The sequence below is a fragment of the Schistocerca serialis genome, chromosome 1 (assembly GCF_023864345.2).
Source record: "Schistocerca serialis cubense isolate TAMUIC-IGC-003099 chromosome 1, iqSchSeri2.2, whole genome shotgun sequence".
In the NCBI taxonomy this organism is placed as follows: Eukaryota; Metazoa; Arthropoda; class Insecta; order Orthoptera; family Acrididae; genus Schistocerca; species Schistocerca serialis.
This window is the reverse complement of record NC_064638.1, coordinates 173,723,663-173,747,840: the sequence shown is the minus strand read 5'-3', so window position 1 is coordinate 173,747,840 and position 24,178 is coordinate 173,723,663. Positions and strand designations below refer to the sequence as shown.

General features: G+C 43.0%; 1 protein-coding gene across 1 annotated transcript in view; it reads left to right on the top strand.

The window, feature by feature from the left end:
• Positions 1-2,694: 2,694 nt before the first annotated feature.
• Positions 2,695-24,178, top strand: part of LOC126465006 (cytoplasmic tRNA 2-thiolation protein 1) — a 55,144-nt gene continuing 33,660 nt past the window's right edge. The window contains exons 1-5 of the mRNA XM_050096274.1: positions 2,695-3,024; positions 19,966-20,197; positions 21,616-21,734; positions 23,125-23,313; positions 23,414-23,618. Coding sequence (XP_049952231.1) covers positions 2,977-3,024; positions 19,966-20,197; positions 21,616-21,734; positions 23,125-23,313; positions 23,414-23,618 — 793 coding nt within the window. The 5' untranslated portion in view covers positions 2,695-2,976. The remainder of the gene's footprint in view (positions 3,025-19,965; positions 20,198-21,615; positions 21,735-23,124; positions 23,314-23,413; positions 23,619-24,178) is intronic.

Here is a 24,178-nt window from a genome sequence, read left to right as displayed (position 1 = left end):
CAAAATGCTTCCTCAGACTGAGGTACCATTTAATCCAATGTTATACATTTGAAGGAGACCATATTTTTACCAGATACGCATGGCATGATGACTGAGGTACTCGACATATTTAATTCCACCAATAATGTATATTACAAGGATAAAAAATATCACATCTTACATTTTTATTTTTATAATTTTTTTTACTAATAAAATATTATTTTTTCTATAATTTAGTTGATTTTGCTATAAAGCTTAGGCGTACTACATAAGTATGGACTACTGCAAGTTACAGAAAAAAATTAGAGCAATGCTTTATAAATAGGAAATATTTGTACCTGAATGCTGAAAATTGTGTGAAAATGCAAATGAAGATATGAGGCCAATTAAACTGTGCCTCGGAATGGTCCTGAAGCATAGTCTTCATCCTGCAACATTTCTTGATCTTCAATCTTCCACTAGGCATTCCTTTTAGCGCTTCTTGCTTCTTTGGGAACTTGAAGAGCGAATCTTCCAGCTTCATGCACCTATTGTCTATCACAGGCAAGCAATTGATCTTCCATATTAGAGCCACATTTTATGCCTAAATTTCTCAGAACTTCCAATCGTCCTATCACTCAATCATTGAAACATATCACAGAATGTAGTACACGAACTTTTAATGTATTTAGTCCTTCAAAAACATTCTTGGGTAATCTTTCCGATATGTAATGATTGAAATTTTCATTCATATTCTGAATGTCTACATGAAGACATCTACTAAGCAAAACAGGGTCACTCAGGTCTCCAAAAATTGCTTATCATGGTATATTTGACCACTTTCTTTTCCTTTTTGGTAACCACACCAAGAATCTACTCCTTTAGGACAAAGTCCGCGAAGAGGTCTGGTATTCTGTGGACAACTTATTGAGGTAGGTGCCCCATACAGCTTTTTGCATTGCTGTAACATCATTCAGAGGTGCAGTTCGTCTAATGGCCAGTCCATTATAACTCTGCAGTAGGTCTATTTCGGTTTCTGTCAATTTGCCTCGGCCAGACAGACATTTTCCATCAGATAGCAACTTTCCTTTCATTTCTCTTCGTAGCTTCCTCAATCTAACACCTATTCTCTTTGCACATGTCCACAACACCCCAGTTTTGTTACCGAGGTCTTACCATAAACATTGAACTCATTAATTTTACTGAAAGCTTTAGAGTTTCCATCGATTAGGTACTTCGTATATCTAGCTTTATAAACGGGCACTGGCCTCTGAAATATTTTTAGAGCTTAATCACACTCAAAACCTGCACTGTGACCATCTTAATTCTTAGACCACTGATGTTCGACATGTCCTTCACTGTTACCATGACAGGTGTAGCAGTACTTAGATAAGCACTTAACATCAACAACTTTTCCATTCTCCAGGGAAGCAGAAGTAAAACACCATTCAAGGAACAATGTCCTCGACATTGCCATGTCCCATCAAGTGCAACAGCAATGTCCCTGGTTCCACTAATATTTACAGTTTCTTCTACTGCACGTTTCAATGATACTTTAGACACAACCGTCAAGGCACCTAAAAGTATTTTTATCTACTTGCTCAACCTTTTGGGAGGAGGAGGAATATCCATCAAACCACAAAACGTTTGAGCAGCCTTTTCCCCTTTTCCTATTGCAAGCACTGCATACACTAACATCAAATTCACATCATATGAATTATGCACAATGTTCGAAGTCATTTTTGAGGTAGATATATTGCAGGATCTACACAGAACAACAAATTTTGACGCTAAACCCTTCCTGCTACTTTCTTGTTCAGGTATTTCCAGACAGTCTACACCATCACATTGCTTACATTTCGCTACTTCCTTTATCAAAGAAGATAACTTTCCCACATCAACAACAACAAATCCACTACAAACAGCGTCACTGTTAACACAAAAATTTGAATCACAACGAGGCCTGCCATGTGGGAGTTTCTTCCCTGAAGAACTAATACATAGGTTACTTTCAACAGTGTGGCTTGCTTTGTTTGTGAATTGGTCATAACAGAATTTCCTTTTATTGAATTTCTTGATTTGTGGAATAGTTCGTATTTATTGCACACTAATGGATATGTACGTCCACAAATATATGTAGCACTTGGGCAACAAACATCCAGTAACATGTAAACAAACTGCTTCAGCGAAACAAAAGTAAATACTAGCAAAGTTAATCATTTACATACACTAGAAACCTGCACTGTCACCAACATATACAATACAATCGCTGGAAACAGAAAGTTCACAGTGCTTTTCGAAATAATATTGGTTTCTGTAACAGAAATAAAGGTGGCGTGATGGCATACATGACCATATCTTTAAAATTCGTCATTTTTCATTTGAAACCCTATAATGTGTATATCACTGTAATCAAAAAATATTATAGGATTTAATGAAATCATACAAAATTATTTTTCACCATTTATAAGTACCCTGTATCCTTAAGAACACGCATCAACACATTATCCACTATTATAACTGAGCGCGCAGCGAAAATAGGTTAACTTCCGATGTTTGCAGACGACGACGTCGTCATAACTTGCTTCCCGAGAAACTCTGACTTGGCTTACGCTCCGTTGATGGCCCTTGTGAAAGCCGCTATTTGAAATTCAGTGTAGAATATTTTGACGGTACGTGACGGCCAGTGCGCATGACTCGTTGCCAACCAAAGATGATCTCACTATTTTTGCTCCGCTCCTTCATTATAGTAGATCTTTGCCTTATTTATTACGTGTGTTTTGTCTGCTGTCAATTCGTGTGTTTATATTTTTGTGATGCAAAGTCTGAAATTCCGTATAGAGTCATTTTAGATAGCCTAACCGTTGATTGAGGCGGTTTTCATGATTGGGTGGTGGAGCGGTGATTACAGTACTATGCTATCGCTTTGGACGTGATTGAATAGCAGTGCTTCTAAGTTTTACGCAAACACATGGTTCATTAATTGGCCACCAACAAGAATAACAGAAGACCGTCGGCATGCCTGTTACTTGTTCTTCTGGATGCGGCAAAAGAGCAATTTTAAAGGTAAGTGAGATGACACGATGCTTAGAATGAATGCTTGAATCTTTCGGTTTTGTAGATCTACCGTAGCGTTAATGCCTCGTAGAACAGAAGACTTGAGTAGAACTAACTGTTCGTAAATGAAAAAAAACGTTGTACTTTAGGGACCAGCCGAATGAGCTAGTTCAATTGTTAGGTCGTTTGCCTCATATTCAGGAGAAAATAGTTTGCTATGTCGGATCATCCTGATTAAGGTTTAACGAAATCGTTTCAGGCAAATTCGGCGATGGTTCCCTCAAGGCCACTGCGGACCACACGTCCTATCCATATATATTTATGTATTATTGTGCGTTTATACTTGAAGTTATTTATTTTCATTGTATTGCGATGAAAAATCTTTGTGAGATGATTTCTGAGTAGATTAGGTTAGATTAGTACTTGTTCCGTAGATCATGAATACGACACTTCGTAATGATGTGGAACGTGTCAGGTTAATAAAAGACGTCTGTACAAGATATTAAATTACACAAAATATTGCATGACACTAATGTTTAAGTTGTTGATATTTTTTTTTCTCCCCTTAATTTATATCTAAAAATTCAACCAATGAGTAGAAGGAGTTGTCATCTAGAAATTTTTAATTTATTTTTAAATGTTAGTTGGCTATCTGTCAGGCTTTTGATGCTGTTTGGTAGGTGACCAAAGCATAATTTACCCCTTTCTGTGCCGAAGTTAGATTTAACCCTGCATAGTGAAGACCATCCTTTCTCCTGGTGTTATATCTATGCACACTGCTATTACTTTTGAACTGGGTTGGATTATTAACAACAAATTTCATAAGTGAATATATATACTGTGAGGATCCCTAGATCCTTAAATAGATGTCTGCAGGATGACCGTGGGTGGGCTCCAGCAATTATTCTGATTACACGTTTTTGAGCAATGAGTACTTTTCTACTCAACGATGAATTACCCCAGAATATGATGCCATACGAAAGCATTGAATGAAAGTCGGCATAGTAAGCTAATTTACTGAGATTCTTATCACCAAAATTTGCAATAACCCTAATAGCATACGTAGCTGAACTCAGACGTTTCAGCAGACCATCAATGTGTTGCTTCCAGTTTGGCCTCTCATCAATGGACACACCTAAAAATTTTGAAAATTCTACCTTAGCTACAGACTTCTGTTCAAAGTCTATATTTTTTACTGGAGTTGTGCCATTTACTGCACGGAACTGTATATATTGTCTTTTATCAAAATTTAAAGAGAGTCTGTTGCTGGGAACCACTTAATAATTTTGTGAAAAACATCATTTACAATTACATCACTTAGTTCTTGGTTTTTGGATGTTATTACTATACTTGTATCATCAGCAAAAAGAACTAACTTTGCATCTTCATCAATGTGGAATGGTAAGTCATTAATGTATATCAAGAACAGTAAAGGACCTAAGACCGAACCCTGTGGGACCCCGTACTTGATAGCCCCCCCCAGTTTGAGGAATCAGCTGTTGTTTTAACATTACATGAACCACTCATTTCAACTTTCTGCATTCTTCCGGTTAAGTATGAATTAAATCATTTGTGCACTGCCCCCCTCAAACCATAATGATTTAGCTTATCTAAAAGAATTCCATGATTTACACACTCTAAGGCCTTTGAAATATCACGAAAAATACCAATGGTGATGTCCGGTTATTCAGAGCATTTAGTATTTGATCAGTGAAAGCGTATATAGCATTTTCTGTTGAAAAGCCTTTCTGAAAACCAAACTGACATTTTTTTAGTACTTTATTTTTACAAATATGGGAGGCTACTATTGAATACATTACTTTCTCAAAAATTTTTGATAGAGCTGTCAGAAGAAAGATTGGGCGGTAGTTGTTGACATCCGACGTATCCCCCTTTTTATGCAATGGTTTTACAATTGCATATTTCAGTCTATTGGGGAAAACACCCTGCTCCAAAGAGCTATTACATACGTGGCTGAGAATCCTACTTATCTGTGGGGAACAAGCTTTAAGTACCTTGCTGGAAATGTCATCAATTCCGTAAGAGCTTTTACTTTTCAGTGATTTTATTATTTTACTGATTTCAGAGGGAGAGGTTGGTGGAATTACAGTTGTTTCAAACTGCAAAGGTATGGCCTCTTCTATTAATAGCTTTGCCTCTTCTAGTGAAGATCTAGATCCTATTTTCTCCACAACATTTAAAAAATGATTATTGAAAATATTTTCAATTTCTGATTGTTTGTTAGTACACTTGTCATTCAGATTTATGGCACTAAAGTCTTCCTGTGCTCTTGGTTGCCCTGTTTCCCTTTCAATAATATTCCAAATTGCTTTAATTTTATTATCAGAGTTACTGATCTCAGGCATGATACACATGCTTCTGGACTTTTAATAACTTTTCTTAGTACCGCACAATAGTTTTTATAATATTGAATAATTTCGGGGGCAGTACTCCCTCTTGCTGTTAGATACAGTTGTCTTTTACGGTTGCAAGATATTCTTATTCCTTTAGTTAGCCATGGATTTTTATATGTTTTCTTGGAATTATATATAAGTGAGTGACCTGGGATCTTCGCAATTGTGTGAAGATTAGCTGGAGATCAGAGTAATTTTTGGATGTTAATTAGCGAAGCCAGGGTTTTGCATTTGTTGTTTTTGAAACTGATGCCTGTTTATGGAATGTAATGAGGAACTACCATAAATTTGGTTTCTTTTTCTCCATCTTTGTCATTCAACAATCACATGGAAAACCATGCACTCTGATACGTATCAGGTTACAGTTGAAATGAGAAGCGAAAAAAAAAAAAAAATTGTTTTAGACGATTTTTTAATACAAGATGGACAGTGTGACTGCTCTTAATTGCAAAGTAGTACACACTGACATGTATGTTACCATACCTTAGTAGGCGGAGCATCCATTACCCGGCCCAGAAAAAAATCTGGTGTTTCAAAATGAAAGCTATGATAAATGAAACACAGTGCTCTCGAAATGATTGAAATGGTAAACTGCCCAACTAATTCTCAAAGATCACATACAGAGTCTTTTCCTCTCTCCATGCATACATTTTGGAAAACAGAAAGGGAGTTACTCTCCTTTTACTGCTCAAGAAGATGCAAGAGATACTACACTTAGTGAAAGGCTATGGTTTCAGAGTATGTGGAACCTACAATATTCTTGGGTATTGCTGTCATAGGCCTTCCTTCTGTACTGGCCACACATGATGTGACAGCACATTGTGAAAATAGACAAATCAGTGATTACTGAGAACAGCGTAACAAACAAATATGAAGTTATGTTTGCTACACCTAAATTTTATCCTAGACATCTAATTCTACTATTCTGCCATCAAGGAGGTCAAATCAACATATGCCCCAGGGGCTCACAACTCTTTTGTGAGTATATGCTTACCTACCATGGAGCTCCAGCTTCTGCAATACTACTTCCCTTTGTGGGCTCCAAGCCTATACTTAGACTATCCCATTTCCTATCTTCCTTTCCATCGGAGGTCTTTGTCGTGCAGTCCCCTACTGGACCTTGTACATGATACAGGACATTAATTTTCCGTTTCACTTCTGACACACTCTACACCTTTCCATTAATAAATACGTGGTCCCCATTGTTGGGTTTGACCTACCACCACTGTTCCAAAATTTTCAGAATTGCACATCATGCAGGGAGGGTCGCCCAGTGTGATGTCTGTTCCACCTTTGTGCCTTTCCACCTTAGCACCCTTCGTTTCCAATAAGGCAATATGCCCATAACCCAATGTGATAGCCGTCTTGTTATAGGGGGTCATCAAGTACCTGCATTGTCGGCGCATCTTATCGCTGTGGCATGCCGATTGGGCTGCACTTACCGACAACAAGCTTCGGGCCTTAAAACCTCTTCCCGTGGCTTGGACGTCATCCTCACGCCCTTCTCGGCGGGAGGAGGTCGTTTTAGCCCGGTTAAGAATTGGTCACTGCCGGTTCAGCCATCGCCATCTGCTGACGGCTGCGCCGGCGCCGTTCTGCCCATGTGGGCACTTGCTGACGGTGAGACACATTTTAATGTCCTGTCCAGATCTTAACACACTGCGCCTCGATCTTAACCTGCCAAATACTTTCGATGCCATTTTAGCGGATGACCCACGAGCAGCTGCTCGTGTTCTTCGTTTTATCAATTTGACAAACCTCGCTAAGGACATTTGATGATGCTGTTTTTTAGTCCTATGCCTGTCAGTCTGTCTTTTATCGTGTTTTCCCTTTTAGTTGTTGTGGTCAACTTGAGCCTCGCGGTGCATTCTTAGAGTAGTCAGGGCGCTAATGACCATTGAAGTTGTGCGCCCTAAAACCACAAAAAAAAAAAAAAAAAAAAAAAAAAAAAGTACCTGCATGGCGGTAGCCTCGTGACCACATGGGGATGGCACTGTGGGGTCGACAGAAGCGTCCGATCCAACATGTCGGCTTTGACCCGTGACGTAAGGGTGTTGTCGTGTGTGGCGTCATGACGGCGCGGAGTTTGGTTTGAGTGTGGCTGTCTCCAGTTCTGTTTTATCGTATTTTATTTACTTTTCTGATATGTTCGTTCTATCTCGTGAGATTTTTTTTTTTAAATTTAAAAACACTTATTACTTATTTTAATTATCTGTTTCCTCGAATTTCTGTTTTAGTTTATTATATTTATCTTTCTGATCTGTTCGTTCTATCCCGTGAGATTTTTTTTTAAAAAGACAAAAAACAGTAATCAGCTACTGAAGCATCTTTATCTTCTATGGGTTGCAGGGGTTACGACCCCTGGGGAGGTGGGTGGGTATTCATGCATGGCTGTCTTCACTTACACGTTGTAGCTACGCAAGGCGTCTAAATTTGTTTATATTTAGTTTGCCCCCAACCCAAAACACCCCATTTCCCGCGCTTGTCTCGTTAGTGTCATTAGGCTTCTTGTGGAAAGTGTGTGTGTTTGTTTTTGTTTCCGCCATATTTGTGACGTCATGGGTCAAAGCAGATGGGTGGGATCGGACGCTTCCGTATTTCCGAACTGTGCCCATCATGTCTGGGGCATGGAGGCTCCAAGCAACAGCTTACTGGCCAGTTAACTGTTTCTGAGGCCGTGTGGTGCCCATGGGGAGAGCTTCCGTTTAGAGTGGGTGGCACTATGGGTGGATGACCTACATATGAAATGGATGAAGGTGATCACACAGCTCCAGCAGTCTCTTCAGAAGGAAAGAATTTGTACAGTGCAGAGATGTAAGACACCAAAATGTTTCCTTCTTTGGATATGCCTTCCGAGGAACTTAGGACTAAGCAACAAGCAGAGAAATACACCCCCCAATACCAGGTTTGTACAAGGACAGATGGTGATTCTTTTTTGACCACAAAGTCTTTATTCTTGTCAAGACTATAGAGGATAGGTTTGGGGAAGCTGCAGTAATATCCAAAATAAAGAGTGAATCAGTTTTGGTTAAAACAGCATCACCTGCCCAGTCATGGGTATTGCTTGCTTGTGACAAATGGATAACATTCTGGTGACTGTCACTTCCCATAGTAGTCTAAACATGATTTAAGGCATCATTTTCCGTTGTGACCTCCTCTTGCAGTCTGACAATGAGCTATGCGCCAATGTGGAGTGACAAGGTGTACTCTTCATCCCTCATGTCCACAAGGGGCCAAAGGACAATATGGTTGTTACCGAGACCTTTATCTTGGGCTTTGAGGGCAGTTCATTGGCTAAAAATGTCAGGGTGGTGGCATACTTATGTGACGTGAAACTGCATTCTCCTCCCCCCCCCCCTCTCCCCCCCGAATGTAGTGTTTCAAATGTATGGAGTTTGGCCACATGTCTTCATGTTGCAATGCCAACCAAATTCTGTGGCTGTGGAGACTGTGGATGGTCATTGCACACAAACATTCCTTGTGCTCCTCCCACCTATGTCAACTGTAAATAGGAACATAAGACTCTGGACAGTCTGACATACCAAGAGGTCAAGAAAAAGTATGTGTGTCTATATACTGCATGCATGACCTGCTGCTGGTACTCTCCCCCAGTATGCACCCCTGCACCCTACAGTGGACACTCAGGGCTGCTGACCATGTCTGACCCCCCCGCCCCCCCGCTAATGGGCCTTCGCCCACACCCACTTTGGGAGCAATGACTCCCCACCCACTGGGGACACCGATCCCCAACCTCCAGCCAGAGACACATCACCGTCATCTGGCTTCTCACACCCAGAAGGATTGCCTCGAGACACTCCCCTCTGTGGTTTCTGTAGCTGTGTAACTGGATACCAGCCAGTGATTGAAGGAACCACAGGCTGCTGGTCATAGTGCTTCATGTTCTTCTTCAGCCCTTGGATTAGATTCAGGGAAGTCATTCAAACTCACTAAGGATAATTAAGGCAACAATAAGTATTCCAAGATGAAGGAAATTCCTGTGGCCCCAACACTGCTAGATCCCACATGTTCTGATTCTGTGACCATAGCAACAATCCCGGGGCCCCTAAGGCTCCAGATCACATCACCCCCCCTGCAGGTCTGGGGTAAGAATAGGCCCGAGGTATTACTGCCTGTCGTAAGAGGCGACTAAAAGGAGTTTCAACCGTTTCGGCCTTCCATGTAATGGTCCCCCTTGGGGTTTGACCTCCATTTTTCAAAATTCTACAGAAGTACGAGCCTTTTGGGGAAGGACACCTTACATGGTGTACCACTGGTCCTAAGTACACTAAGACCTTGGCACTTTGCACCGGCGTTGTAACCATACCCACTATTCCTCAAATTGGGCCTAAACGCCTGATGGGTTGTCCAAGTTACGCCCATAGTGCATCTCCATCTGCACCAGCGATCATGATGGACTTTCCATGGCACCAGAAATCCAGCACGGTAGCCAGCCCGTTGTGGTGGGGTCGTCATGTACCCTCTAGGTTGTAGCCCCCTGACAACACAGGGATCGTACTGCCGATACCTGAGCTGCACCCTCCCCACGTCGGCCAAGGAGTAGATGCCCGTCTCCTTGGGGCATCAGGACTCCCGGCAATGGTCATCCTGCCAGGTGGCCCTCGCTGCGGCTGGGTGGCGCCCGTGGGGAGAGCCCCTGGTCGGAGTGGGTGGTATCGGGGCGGATGTTTCGCAGATGAAACGTCAACATGTATCAGGTCGCTCTGCTGCCGAGTCTTTCAAAAGAAAAGGTACCGTTTCTAGTTCTGGTTCTCCTGCCCTTTCCCCCTTGGCCACTCCATGGGAGGAGGGACAGGCCCGCCGGCTTGGGGCGAAGTACTTCCCCCGCTATTTGGTCTGTTCTCGAACCGATGGGGGACGTTCACCACCTCCAAGCCCATGTTCTTTGTTCAGCACATTGAGGACGTCTTCGGGGAAATCGAGGCTCTCAGCAAGATGCGTTCAGGGTCCGTCCTTATCAAGACCACCTCCGCCACACAGTCGGCGGCGCTCCAGGCGTGCGACCGCCTAGGGGACATCCCAGTATCCATTGTCCCACATCTGGCACTAAATAGGACGCAGGGGGTTATTTCTCATCGTGACCTCCTGCTACAATCTGATGAGGAGCTCAGGGCCAACCTGGAGCGCCGAGGCGTGCATTTCGTCCGGCGAGTCCAGCGCGGCCCCAAAGACCGTCGCATCGACACCGGGGCCTTTATCCTCGCCTTCGAGGGGGACGTTCTCCCGGAGAAGGTAAGGGTGATGTGCTACCGGTGTGACGTGCGACCTTACGTCCCGCCTCCTATGCGCTGTTTTAGGTGTTTGCGCTTTGGGCACATGTCGTCACGGTGTGAGGCTGAGCCCCTTTGTGGCAATTGTGGACGTCCTCTTCGTGAGGAACATACATGCACCCCACCACCTCGGTGCGTTAATTGTCCTGGCGTCCACTCCCCTAGATCCTCAGACTGCCCCGCATATCAGAAGGAGAAGAAAATACAAGAAATCAAAACTTTGGATCGGCTCTCTTATTCTGAGGCCAGGAAGAAGTACGACCGCCTCCATCCCGTGCCGTTGACCACTTCGTTTGCCTCAGTTGTGTCCACTCCTTCCGCGGTATCCTCACCCCTATCCTGTCCCCCCTCCGCCTCCTCCGCCCATCAGGGGGCTCTGCCTCCGCCTCCCAAATCCCTCCCTTCCAAATCCCCCCCCGTGGCCCCCACCCCCTCTGCCCCAGGAGCCACTCTTCCTCCTCCTCCTCCCCCCACGCCACCTGAGAAGCGATCCTCTTCTCAGGCGTCCATCGGGGAAACGTTCCGGATCCCAGCTTCCGAGGTCCGGCGTTCCAAAACGGACCCCGCGCGTGAGGACCTTCTTCGGGTCCAGCCCACCATCCCTGTGCCTCCTCGGCCTTCCAAGAAGGCCTCCAAGAAGAAGTCTCTACCCCCCTCTCCACCCCGGCGCGTTTCGTCTGACGCTCCATCCGTGAGTCGCTGCTCCCGGCCGTCCTCAGTTTCGCCGGGACGCTCTGCTGCCAGGCGCTCCGCCGGCCTTTCGTCGGCAAATGATGCGGCCCGTCCTACACAACCAGGGACAGCGGCCGCAGCTGGCGACGAGTCGATGGAACCGGATCCGCCTCCCGTTGGTTGTAGCATAGTTCCCTCGCAACCTGGCCCTCCGCGGCCGTCGAGGTGACCAGCTCTTCCCCCGTCTCGTTCCCTGAACCTTTTGACTAGCGATGGCGTTGTTTCATTGGAACATAAGAGGTATTTGATCTAATCGGGAGGAATTACAACTGCTCCTCCGCCTGCACTGTCCGCTCGTCCTTGGTCTCCAGGAAACCAAGTTGCGCCCGACTGACCATATTGCCTTTACCCACTATATCTCGGAGCGGTATGACCTCACCCCTGTGGACGGTATCCCAGCTCATGGTGGGGTCATGTTGCTCGTTCGGGACGATGTTTATTACCATCCCATCCCACTGACCACCCCACTCCAAGCAATAGCTGTCTGCATTACTCTTTCTGCTTTTACTTTTTCAGTTTGTACCATCTACACTCCACCGTCATCTGCTGTTAGTCGGGCTGACATGATGCACCTGATTGTTCAGCTTCCCCCGCCGTTTTTATTGTTTGGCGACTTCAATGCCCATCATCCCCTTTGGGGCTCTCCTGCTTCCTGTCCAAGAGGCTCACTCTTGGCGGATGTCTTCAACCATCTCAATCTTGTATGCCTCAATACCGGCACCCCGACTTTCCTCTCGGACTCTACTCATACCTACTCCCACTTGGACCTCTCGATCTGTTCTACCACTCTTGCCCGTCGGTTCGAGTGGTATGTCCTTTCTGACACCTATTCGAGCGACCACTTCCCCTGTGTCGTTCGTCTCCTGCACCACACCCCATCCCCACGTCCTTCGAGCTGGAACATACTGAAAGCTGACTGGGGACTTTACTCCTCCCTGGCGACCTTTCCGGACCACGATTTTCCCAGTTGTGACAGTCAGGTCGAATACCTCACGGCTGTTATCATCAATGCTGCCGAACGTTCCATTCCTCGTACTACTTCTTCTTCACGTCGCGTTTCCATCCCCTGGTGGAACGAGGCTTATAGGGACACTATCCGTGCTCGACGACGTGCTTTACGCACCTTTCGCCGCCATCCTACGTTGGCGAATTGTATTGAATACAAACGACTCCGAGTGCAATGCCGTAGAGTCATCAAAGACAGCAAAAAAGCTTGTTGAGCCTCTTTCACCAGCTCCTTTAACAGTTTTACTCCCTCTTCCGTCGTTTGGGGTAGCCTGCGCCGGCTGTCGGGCATTAAGGCCCACTCCTCGGTACCTGGCCTGACCTCAGGTAATGAGGTCCTTGTTGATCCTGTGGCTGTCTCCAACGCCTTTGGCCGCTTTTTCGCGGAGGTTTCAAGCTCCGCCCATTACCATCCTGCATTCCTTCCCAGGAAAGAGGCAGAAGAGGCTCGGCGACCTTCCTTCCACTCGCTGAATCTGGAAACTTATAATGCCCCCTTTACTATGCGGGAACTCGAACGTGCGCTTGCACTGTCCCGGTCCTCTGCTCCGGGGCCAGATGCCATTCACGTTCAGATGCTGGCACACCTTTCTCCGGCGGGCAAAAGCTTCCTTCTTCGTACCTACAATCGCGTCTGGACCGAAGGTCAAGTCCCCATGCGTTGGCGTGACGCCGTTGTTGTTCCTATACCCAAACCCGGGAAGGATAGACACCTTCCTTCTAGTTACCGCCCCATTTCTCTTACAAGCTGTGTCTGTAAGGTGATGGAGCGCATGGTTAATGCTCGGTTAGTCTGGATTCTTGAATCTCGACGACTACTTACTAATGTCCAATGCGGCTTTCGTCACCGCCGCTCCGCTGTTGACCACCTTGTGACCTTGTCGACATTCATCATGAACAACTTTTTGTGAAGGCGCCAAACGGTAGCCGTGTTCTTCGACTTGGAGAAGGCTTATGATACCTGTTGGAGAGGAGGTATCCTCCGCCCTATGCACAGGTGGGGCCTACGCGGTCGCCTGCCCCTTTTTATTGATTCCTTTTTAACGGATCAAAAGTTTAGGGTACGTGTAGGTTCCGTATTGTCCGACGTCTTCCTCCAGGAGAACGGAGTACCTCAGGGCTCCGTCTTGAACATAGCCCTTTTTGCCATCGCGATCAATCCAATTATGGATTGCATTCCACCTAATGTCTCAGGCTCTCTCTTTGTCGATGACTTCGCGATCTACTGCAGTGCCCAGAGAACGTGCCTCCTGGAGCGCTGCCTTCAGCGTTGTCTAGACAGCCTCTACTCATGGAGCGTGGCAAATGGCTTCCGGTTCTCTGAAGAGAAGACAGTTTGTATCAACTTTTGGCGATATAAAGCGTTCCTTCCGCCATCCTTACATCTCGGTCCCGTTGTTCTCCCATTCGTGGACACAACTAAGTTTCTAGGGCTCATGTTGGACAGGAAACTGTGTTGGCCTGCACATGTCTCTTATTTGGCGGCCCGTTGTACACGTTCCCTTAATGTCCTCAGAGTTCTTAGCGGTTCATCTTGGGGAGCGGATCGCACTGTCCTGCTTCGCTTGTATCGGTCCATTATCCGATCGAAGCTGGATTATGGGAGCTTCGTCTACTCGTCCGCTCGGCCATCCCTCTTACACCGGCTCAACTCCATCCACCATCGGGGGATACGTCTTGCGACCGGAGCCTTCTACACTAGTCCTGTGGAGAGTCTTTATGCTGAAGCTGCCGAGTTACCATTGACCTACCGGCGCGACGTACTGCTGTGTCGGTATGCCTGCCGGCTGTTGGCTATGCCCGACCACCCCTCTTACCAGTCCTTCTTCGCCGATTCTCTCGACCGTCAGTACGGGTTGTATGTGTCTGCCCTGCTGCCCCCCCGGAGTCCGCTTCCGTCGCCTGCTTCGACAATTGGATTTTGCCCTCCCTACCACCTTCAGAGAGGGTGAGAGCTCGACACCACCTTGGCTCCAGGCTCCGGTTCATATTTATCTCGACCTCAGCTCACTCCCGAAGGAGGGTACTCTGGCTGCAGTGTATTGCTCACGGTTTGTCGAACTTCGTGCTCGACTTGCCGGTCACACCTTTATTTACACCGATGGCTCCAAAACTGATGATGGTGTCGGCTGTGCCTTTGTCGTCGGGGCCGCCACCTTTAAATACCGGCTCCTCGACCAATGTTCCAGCTTTACGGCCGAGCTTTTTGCAGTCCTCCTGCCTCGGCCAGCCTCCCATTGTGTCCCGTCATCTGACGTTCGTGGGGATGTATGTAAGAGGCTTGTGTCGCTGTGGTGGGATGCTTGGTCATCCCTCCAAGGAAACAAGCTCCGGGCAGTAAAACCGCTCCCAACTGCTTGGACAACATCCTCCCGACCATCTCGGCGCGAGGAGGTCCTTCTGACCAGGTTGCGGATTGGGCATTGCAGGTTTAGCCACCGCTACCTGCTCTCCGGTGACCCAGCCCAGCAGTGCCCTTGTGGTCAGGCATTAACAGTGTGCCATGTTTTATTGTCGTGTCGCCGTTTTAGTCAATTTCGTGTTATCCTGTCCCTGCCATCTACTTTACCGGATGTTTTAGCTGATGACGCTCGAGCAGCTGCTCGTATTCTGCGTTTTATAACTTTGACTGGTTTGTCCAAAGACATCTAACCTTTTTACTTCTTTTATCTTCATCTTTGTCAGGTCCTTCTGGTGTCCCCCCATCCCCTTGAGTTTTAGCAGATTCCATGTGCTCTAACACCAGTGACTGGGCGCTAATGACCTCAGCAGTTGAGCGCCCTTAAACCCTACCAACAAAAAAAAAAAAAAAAAAAAAAAAAAAAAAAAAAAAAAAAAAAAAAAAAAAAAAAAAAGAGAGAGATCACATCACACATTTCTCAGATCCTATGTGTGTTGATCACATCACCTCTCAACTGGTGGCAGTAGGGGACCCTGGGACATAACCTGCCTCCTTTGCCTTCATGCCGTCACAGTATACTGACAGCAAGATTCCCCAGTGGAATTGTAGCAATTTTTTCCACCATCTGTCTGAGGTGCGACATCTCTTAAGCTCCTCCCCTGCTATGTGCATTGCCCTTCAGGAAACTTGGTTTCCAGCAGCATGAACCCCTGCCCTTCGTAGCTATCAGGGATGTTTTAAGAATCATGCTGATTATGACATGCTGTTGGATTCTATACACAGCAAACTTGTGCCTCTTAGACGGTTTTGGACGTTGTGGCTATTAGGGTAAGGCAAATTCAGGATTTTACCACCTGTAATGTTTATCTCCCTCCCAATGGTCGATTGCCTTAGAACATATTGTCTGCATTGGTTTCTCAGCTCCCCCTACCTTTCCTATCTTGGGTGACTTCACATCATCCACTTTTGATGAAATCGTTGACTGAATACTACACTGTTCCAATTTGCACCTAAAAGAGTACTAGTGTAACTGCGTTCCAAGTGCTGATGGCAATACCTTACTCTTCCAAATTGTCACCACATTAGATAGCTCCATAACAGACCTGCAACTGAAAAACATGTTTTGATGTTCAATTACTTAATGCTGTCAAAAAACTGTAAAGTGTAAAATGTCACTTATTGTGGACCTCGTGTGTGTACTGTTGCTTGACACCGGATATGTGCTCAGGTGTGTATCTTTAAGTAGTTGTAGTCAAATAACATTATTAATTTGATTTTGTTGGCTGTGGCTTCCAAATTTTACTAAACCTTTATGGCATTGCACTTTGTTTGTACCACAACACAATGAAAAAACAAGTTAGGAATTCAGAGATACACAGACAACATATTTCGGTGAAGGTAGAGTTAAGTTTAATGTACATAGACTTTGAAGTACAAGGCTAGGTGTACATCCCCCTGTGCCAGTTATTAGGGTTTCTTTCCATTCAGTTCATGTGTGGGGCATGAAAAGAATGTTTGTTTAAATGCCCTTATGCGTGCTGTAATTAATCTAATGTTGTCCTCACGATCCCTATGTGAGCAGTACATAGGTATTGTAGTACATTCCTAGAGGCATCATTTAAACCTAGTTCTTGAAACTTAGGCTTTCTTGGAATTCTTTGTGGCTATCTTCAAGAGTCTGCCAATCCATTTTCTTCAATATCCCTGTTGCACTCTCCCACAGGTCAAACAAACTTGTGATCATTCATGCTGCCCTTCTCTGTATATCTTCAGTATCCCCTATTAGTCCTATTTGGTATGGGTCCCACATAGTTGTGCAACATTCTAGGATGGGTCACACAAGGGATTTGCAAGCAATCTTCTTTGTAGACAGATTGCATTTTCCCATATTCTACTAATAAACCTGTCTACCACCTGCTTTGCCTGAGCCTATGTGATGATTCCATTTCACATCCCTATAAAATGTTACATCCAGGTATTTGTATGAATTGGGTGATTCCAGCTGTGACTCATTGGTGTTATACTCGTAGGATTCTGTGTTTCTTTGATTTGTGAAGTTGACAATTTTACATATGTGAGCATTTAAAGTAAGTTGCCAGTCTTTGCACCATTTTGAAATCTTATCAAGATCTGACTGAATATTTATGTGGCTTCTTTCAGTCAGCACTTCATTATACAATGAAGAGCCAAAGAATCTGGTACACCTGCCTGATATCGTGTAGGGCCCCCATGAGCACACAGAAGTGCCACAACATGATGTGGCACGGACTCGACTAATGTCTGAAGTTGTGCTGAAGGGAACTGATACCGTGAATCCTCCAGGGCTGTCCATAAATCGTAGGAGTATGAAAGGGTGGAGATCTCCTCTAAACAGCATGTTGCAGGGCAACCCAGATATGTTTTATAATGTTAATTTCTGGGGAGTTTGCTGAATGGCAGAAGTGTTTAATCTCAGAAGATTGTTCCTGGAGACACTCTGTAGCAATTCTGGAAGTGTGGGGCGTCACATTGTCCTGCTGGAATTGCCCAAGTCTGTCGGAATGCAAAATGGACGTGAATGGATCCAGGTGATCAGACAGGATGCTTATGTACATGTCACATGTCAGAGTCATATCTAGATGTATCAGGTGTCCCATATCACTCCAATCTGCACATGCCCTACACCATTATAGAGCCTCCACTGGCTTGAACAGTCCCCTGCTGACATGCATGGTCCATCAATTCATGAGGTTGTCTCTATACCTGTACATGTCCATTTGCTCAATACAATTTGAAATGAGACTTAGAGAAAGCTTTTGACAATATTGATTGGAATACTCTCTTTCAAATTCTGAAGGTGGCAGGGGTAAAATACAGGGAGCGAAAGGCTATTTACAATTTATACAGAAACCAGATGGCAGTTATAAGAGTCGAGGGGTATGAAAGGGAAGCAGTGGTTGGGAAGGGAGTGAGACAGGGTTGTAGCCTATCCCCAATGTTATTCAATCTGTATATTGAGCAAGCAATAAAGGAAACAAAAGAAAAATTCGGAGTAGGTATTAAAATCCATGGAGAAGAAATAAAAACTTTGAGGTTCGCCGATGACATTGTAATTCTGTCAGACACAGCAAAGGACTTGGAAGAGCAGTTGAACGGAATGGACAGTGTCTTGAAAGGAGGGTATAAGACGAACATCAACAAAAGCAAAACGAGGATAATGGAATGTAGTTGAATTAGATCGGGTGATGCTGAGGGAATTAGATTAGGAAATGAGACACTTAAAGTAGTAAAGGAGTTTTGCTATTTGGGGAGCAAAATAACTGATGATGGTTGCAGTAGAGAGGATATAAAATGGAGACTGGCAATGGCAAGGAAGCGTTTCTGAAGAAGAAAAATTTGTTAACATCGAGTATAGATTTAAATGTCAGGAAGTTGTTTCTGAAAGTATTTGTATGGAGTGTAGCCATGTATGGAAGTGAAATGTGGACCATAAATAGTTTAGACAAAAAGAGAATAGAAGCTTTCGAAATGTGGTGCTACAGAAGAATGCTGAAGATTAGATGGGTAGATCACATAACTAATGAGGAAGTATTGAATAGAATTGGGGAGAAGAGGAGCTAGTGGTACAACTTGACTAGAAGAAGGGATCGGTTGGTAGGACATGTTCTGTGACATCGAGGGATCACCAATTTAATATTGGAGGGCAGCGTGGAGGGTAAAAATCATAGAGGGAGACCAAGAGATGAATACACTAAGCAGATTTAGATGGATGTAGGCTGCAGTAGGTACTGGGAGATGAAGAAGCTTGCACAGGATAGAGTAGCATGGAGAGCTGCATCAAACCAGTCTCAGGACTGAAGACCACAACAACAACAACAACAACAACAACAACAACAACAATTTGAAATGAGACTCGTCTGCCCAGCCAACATGTTGCCAATCATCAACAGTCCAAAGCTTGTGAGCCAACTCTAATGATCTTGTTGTTGATGAGATGTTAAATCCTAATCTTCCTTTCTTCAAGTAAATTCTTTTTCACATTACACACACCAGTCTTAAATTTAGAAAGCCTGCATGGAATCTCAACCATTTCCACCAGCCCTGCTCTTCGGCAGTCAGAAGAGTTCTGGAGATCTAATTGGACACAGTTTTCTGGACAAAGTGCAGCAAGTCAGATTGGCCCAACAATACCACCTACAGGCATGTAGCTGCCAAGAAAAATCTGGAATTGCTTTAACCACAGCAGAACCAGGTGTGCAGAATGAAAATCCGTTTCTTTATAAGTGGGAGATTGTACACAACCCTGAATGTGATAGTGGCATAGAGAGTGGCATAGGGGAGCAAACATAGGTCACATTATTTGTGAATGCCCTGTAAGAAGATTTTGAGGAGACTGGAACAACTTCATAAAGACTCCTCCAAAGATTATTGTGTCGTTAAGCACTGTGGACATAGGGCTATGATGCCACCATGAAATTAATGTTATTTCTAAAAGTTCACTTGCTATAATTTTATGAGTTTGTTAATAGTTTTTATGCTTGTTTTATATCTTATTTTTCTGTTTTACACATCACAATTTTCTGTCGTTTTGCCATACACTAAATAAATAAATAAATAACAACTGTGTGTTCACTTGTAATGAAGCACAACCTCATTTGTAAAGAATGGGATAGGAAATTAGCCATATTCTTCTCAAATTTTCACCTCATTTAATGACAGTTCACTGGCTGAGCTTAGTGTAGCACTGAATTTTCGGGCCACTGAAGACAGAGTCCAACTGGGTCTAATGAATTATACAGTAAGATTTCAATGAGTTAATATAAGCATAAGTTAATACCTTAACTTACTGATTGTGTCCACAGTGAATGTTTAGCAAGTTTACTTCATGGTATATACATTAGTTTCACATTTATTTTGGGAAAATGCTGCCAACAGCAGTATCAGTGTTGATGGTTTAGATGATGGCGATGATGAGTGGACCATATAACTGATTAGTAACTTGTTGATATCTGTTTATAATGAATTTGTCATATTATTTATACATATGTTTCCTTTTTTATGGTCAGAAGGCTCTTCCTCACTTCTCAGCCTTTATCACCAGAAATATCAATAATTTGTTTTCTTTTTGTAGAGGCCAAAAACAGGTGATGCCCTCTGCAAAGATTGTTTCTTTTGGGCGTTTGAGACAGAAGTTCACAACACTATTATCAATGGCCACCTCTTCAAACCTGGGCAGTTAGTAGCGGTGGCAGCCTCAGGTGGCAAAGACTCTACAGTACTTGCATATATTCTCAAGATCCTTAATGAACGACATAACTATGGGCTGAATTTGGTCTTGCTATCAGTAGATGAAGGAATCACAGGTAAGTGATGATTTGTTTGGATACTTGCTAACTTGCTAGTGTTAACAGTTCAGTAAAAACTCTATGCTCCAGCACAGAAACCGTTGTGTTCATTGTGAGTTAATATGATCAACAACATGAGGATCCGGGAAGCAATGGAACCACTGCATTAAAGACACTTAATGTGTATCCATAAGACATATGGCCTGTTATTCAAAAGATAATGTGAGATATCTCCATTGGCAAAAGATTCCAGATTAGTGTCCCTTCAGTTCTCCAGGAGGGGACTGCCAATGAGGAGATAACCAAGAGGAAAAGATTGACTAACAAGAATGAATAAAGAAAACCTAGCTGAAAACAGCAATGTTATAGAGTGTAAGCAAAGCAGTTCAGAAACCAAAGGCAAGAGTCATGCATTTTGAATGTAGCAAGAGTTGAAAATATTGGTGCTATATGACAATCATCACTCATATTCCATAATACCTACCACAGTAACAATAATTCTATCCATCTTACGAGTTGGTATTACACAGAAAGGAGTTGGGTATTCAGCCATAAACATTTAATAGCCTACGCAGTGATGTGAAGAATCTAATACATAATAAAATATTTCTTTTATCTTTGTTTTATGAAGTGAGTACCCACATTTTAATGTTCAGGTTTTTAATCTGTAATTTTCTGATGGTACTTCCACCTCGTTCTGATGTATTACATTTCAGGAAAGTGTGTACATTTGTGCTCTTAGTGTAATTCATTCATTTTACTTCTTTGGCTCACTTTGGAATATACAAAGTGTTGTTGAGCTCCAGTGTCTACCAGTAAATCTCCAAAATCTGACCACTTGGATGTTTAAGTAGTCACATTTTGTCTTCTGGTGCCAGACTTTCAGCTTAAAACTGCTTATTTTATTTACTTAACAGGTGAGACACTAGAATTTCAGCTGTTATCAATCTTCTCCCACTTTCATAATCATGTTAAAGAAATCACTGAATTTACTCCTGTAGAACAGAAACCATGCAAAGGAAGCTTTGGTAAACAGATAAATATAGTGTGGCTCAAAACCTAATACATGTCCTTCCTCTTCAGATTTTTGTGCCTATTTTCACATCTGAGTGTTTTCACATTCTCATTTTTTAAAAGTCAGTGTTTGGGCTAGGAACAAAATCCCAAATCTCTCTCATCAGTTAGTTACATTACTCAATCTGCAATACAGGCAGACCTATGCATGTTTTTGATTTTGTTATACATTTATGAGAGTGATGTGTTCATATCCGTTTGCGCACTTAAAAATAATCAAAACTGGCGAGTAATACTTGATAAAGTATTCATTTAAATTAAGAACTGGGTGGAAATGATGATGTACTACAAAAAATATGTGATAAGTTTGGGCTGTGTTGCATTTAACAAATTTTTAATTAACAATTAATTTGTTGCCCTAGGTTATCGTGATGATAGTTTGGAAACAGTGAAGAAGAACAGAGATGAATATGAGATGCCTCTGAAAATTTTGTCATATGAAGAATTGTATGGTTGGAGCATGGATGCCATAGTGAAACAGGTTGGTTTAGGTTTAGATTTTTGGTATTCATTACTTGATAAATTGATTCATTTACTTATGGTGACTGTGGTGGTCTACCATGTAGAGCACCAGGCTCCAGCCCTTATTCCAGCCCCTCCAGGTCAGCCCCAGGTTCATTCAGCCTGCTATCAAATGAGTAACAGGGATCTAGTAAATTACAGATTTCTCTTAAAAAAAAAATTGTTTTATGGTGAATCAGTATACTATCAAAATCAACATTGTACCAAGAAGCTGCTGAATAGGAAATTTTAATGAAATATCACCTAAATAAAAATTTGAGTATTTGGGGTAAATATGTTGTTGTTACTACCAGTATATCATGAGAAAAAAATAGTTGTCTATGTAGTTAAATTGTAGCAATTGGATTTATTTCACTTTGCTACATTTCATATCCCACCACCGACAGCAGTGTACTATCCAGTCTAAAAATGTCCATTCTGCATAGGTGATCCTGTATTGTACAGAAGGTAAATTTGTCACAAACCAATATAATTTATGTAGCAAGTGACCAGACAGTTCATGCATGCCTGATGATGATACAACGATTTGAGATGAGATGTGTATGTAACGGATTAAAGCAATGTGATGGATCCAGATGCTTCTTTCACTTGTAAAATGTTACCAATTGAGCCATCACTACATATCTAGCAGCCTGACTCAGAGTTTTAATTTGCCAGCGCCTTTCTCATGCTGTTCTAAGCTCTGTAAAAGACTTCAGTAAGGTACAGGAAACTAAACTTCTAGGAGAAAGGATTGTAAAGCAACGGAAGTGCTAGATGAAGTTGCCCTACACTAAATATTTTATGTACATGCACATTGGTGCCCACAGCTCTGAAACTGCAATAACTTTCCACTGTTCAGTTTATAAGCTTGAGAGACAAATGGGAACATCACACATTTCTCAAGAATACTATTGTGCTTTCATCCTAGATGGTGTCCACAAGAGAATTTGGAAGCTGGATGTGATACGCTCAAATACTGAGATGGGCTGTCAGTTGTGCAAGGATTTACCTACAAAAAGCAAAGATAGGGATTCAAGTGTGTGTGTGTGTGTGTGATGCACACTTTCAGGAAACGGAAAGAACCACTGAAGCACATCCTCCACAGCATAGAGAAAGTTTCATTTTTCGTAGTTTGTTCATATCTGTTTTTAATCAGTCAGAAGTATTATCAAATGTTCATGAAAATGTGAAACAAATAAATCTAACCCATCATTGATAAATAGTATCTAAATGATTCATATCTGCAAGTGATTAAGGCTGATTACATGGATAACAAACCAGTGGAAAACCATAATTGTAAAATGTGTTTAAATAGTGTAACGGCTCAATAACCTGTATTTCTTTGTTTTTTTGCTGACGTTTTACAGATAGGAAAGAAAAATAATTGCACGTTCTGTGGTGTCTTCAGGCGCCAGGCACTAGACAGAGGAGCAGCAATGCTTGGCGTCGACTGTGTTGCTACGGGGCATAATGCAGATGACATTGCAGAAACAGTACTTATGAATATTCTACGAGGAGACATTGCACGGCTCCAGAGATGCACTGCAATCATTACGGTAAGCTTCTTTTAACTGTATAGTTCTTCTCAGCAGTTGTTCAAACATAGTGTCCTGTAATCAAATAACATGTATGATATATACGTTTCACATGTTACAGGCAAACGAAGACGCAATTCCTCGCTGCAAACCTTTGAAATACGCATATGAAAAAGAAATTGTGATGTATGCGTATTTCAAACGATTACATTATTTCTCCACTGAATGTGTGTATTCACCAAATGCATATCGTGGCTATGCCAGAACTTTCTTGAAAGATCTGGAGAAGGTTAGACCATCTGTAATAATGGATATAATACACTCAGGTGAGAAAGTTTCCATTAAAACAATGATACATTCATTTTTTGGAATGAGAGCTCTATGTGCTTTTTCCAGGTATTAACAGACCAGTCAGTTGAATCAACATTTTCAAACACTGCTACTCTCTTGACTCCTAACAGTCTTCTGAGATACTGTGGGACTTGCATGAGTAACACTATTGCTGTCATTCACAAAAATCTTGAACATTTCTTCCACACACCCACCTCACAGCTATGTGACTACAGGGAACAAAGTATTGAGTATACACTACCTTTGTGAGAGATGCTGTTCATCATCATCATCATCATCATCATCATCATTACTAACAACACCAGTAAGGATTGATAGTTTTTACGCAGGCACATGAACAGCCAACTGCTGTCTGAGCAGTTAAAAGTGTGCACTGATATACAGAAAGCTGGTAGGTGCTAAGGTGGAGAAATGAATGCCACAGCAAAAATATTAATAGTGTAAGTCCCATTACCGACCCACTGGTAATGTTTTCTCAGTTTCAGGCATCCACAGTTATCTCTGACAGTTGGTTGTGAAATATGTACCATTGATC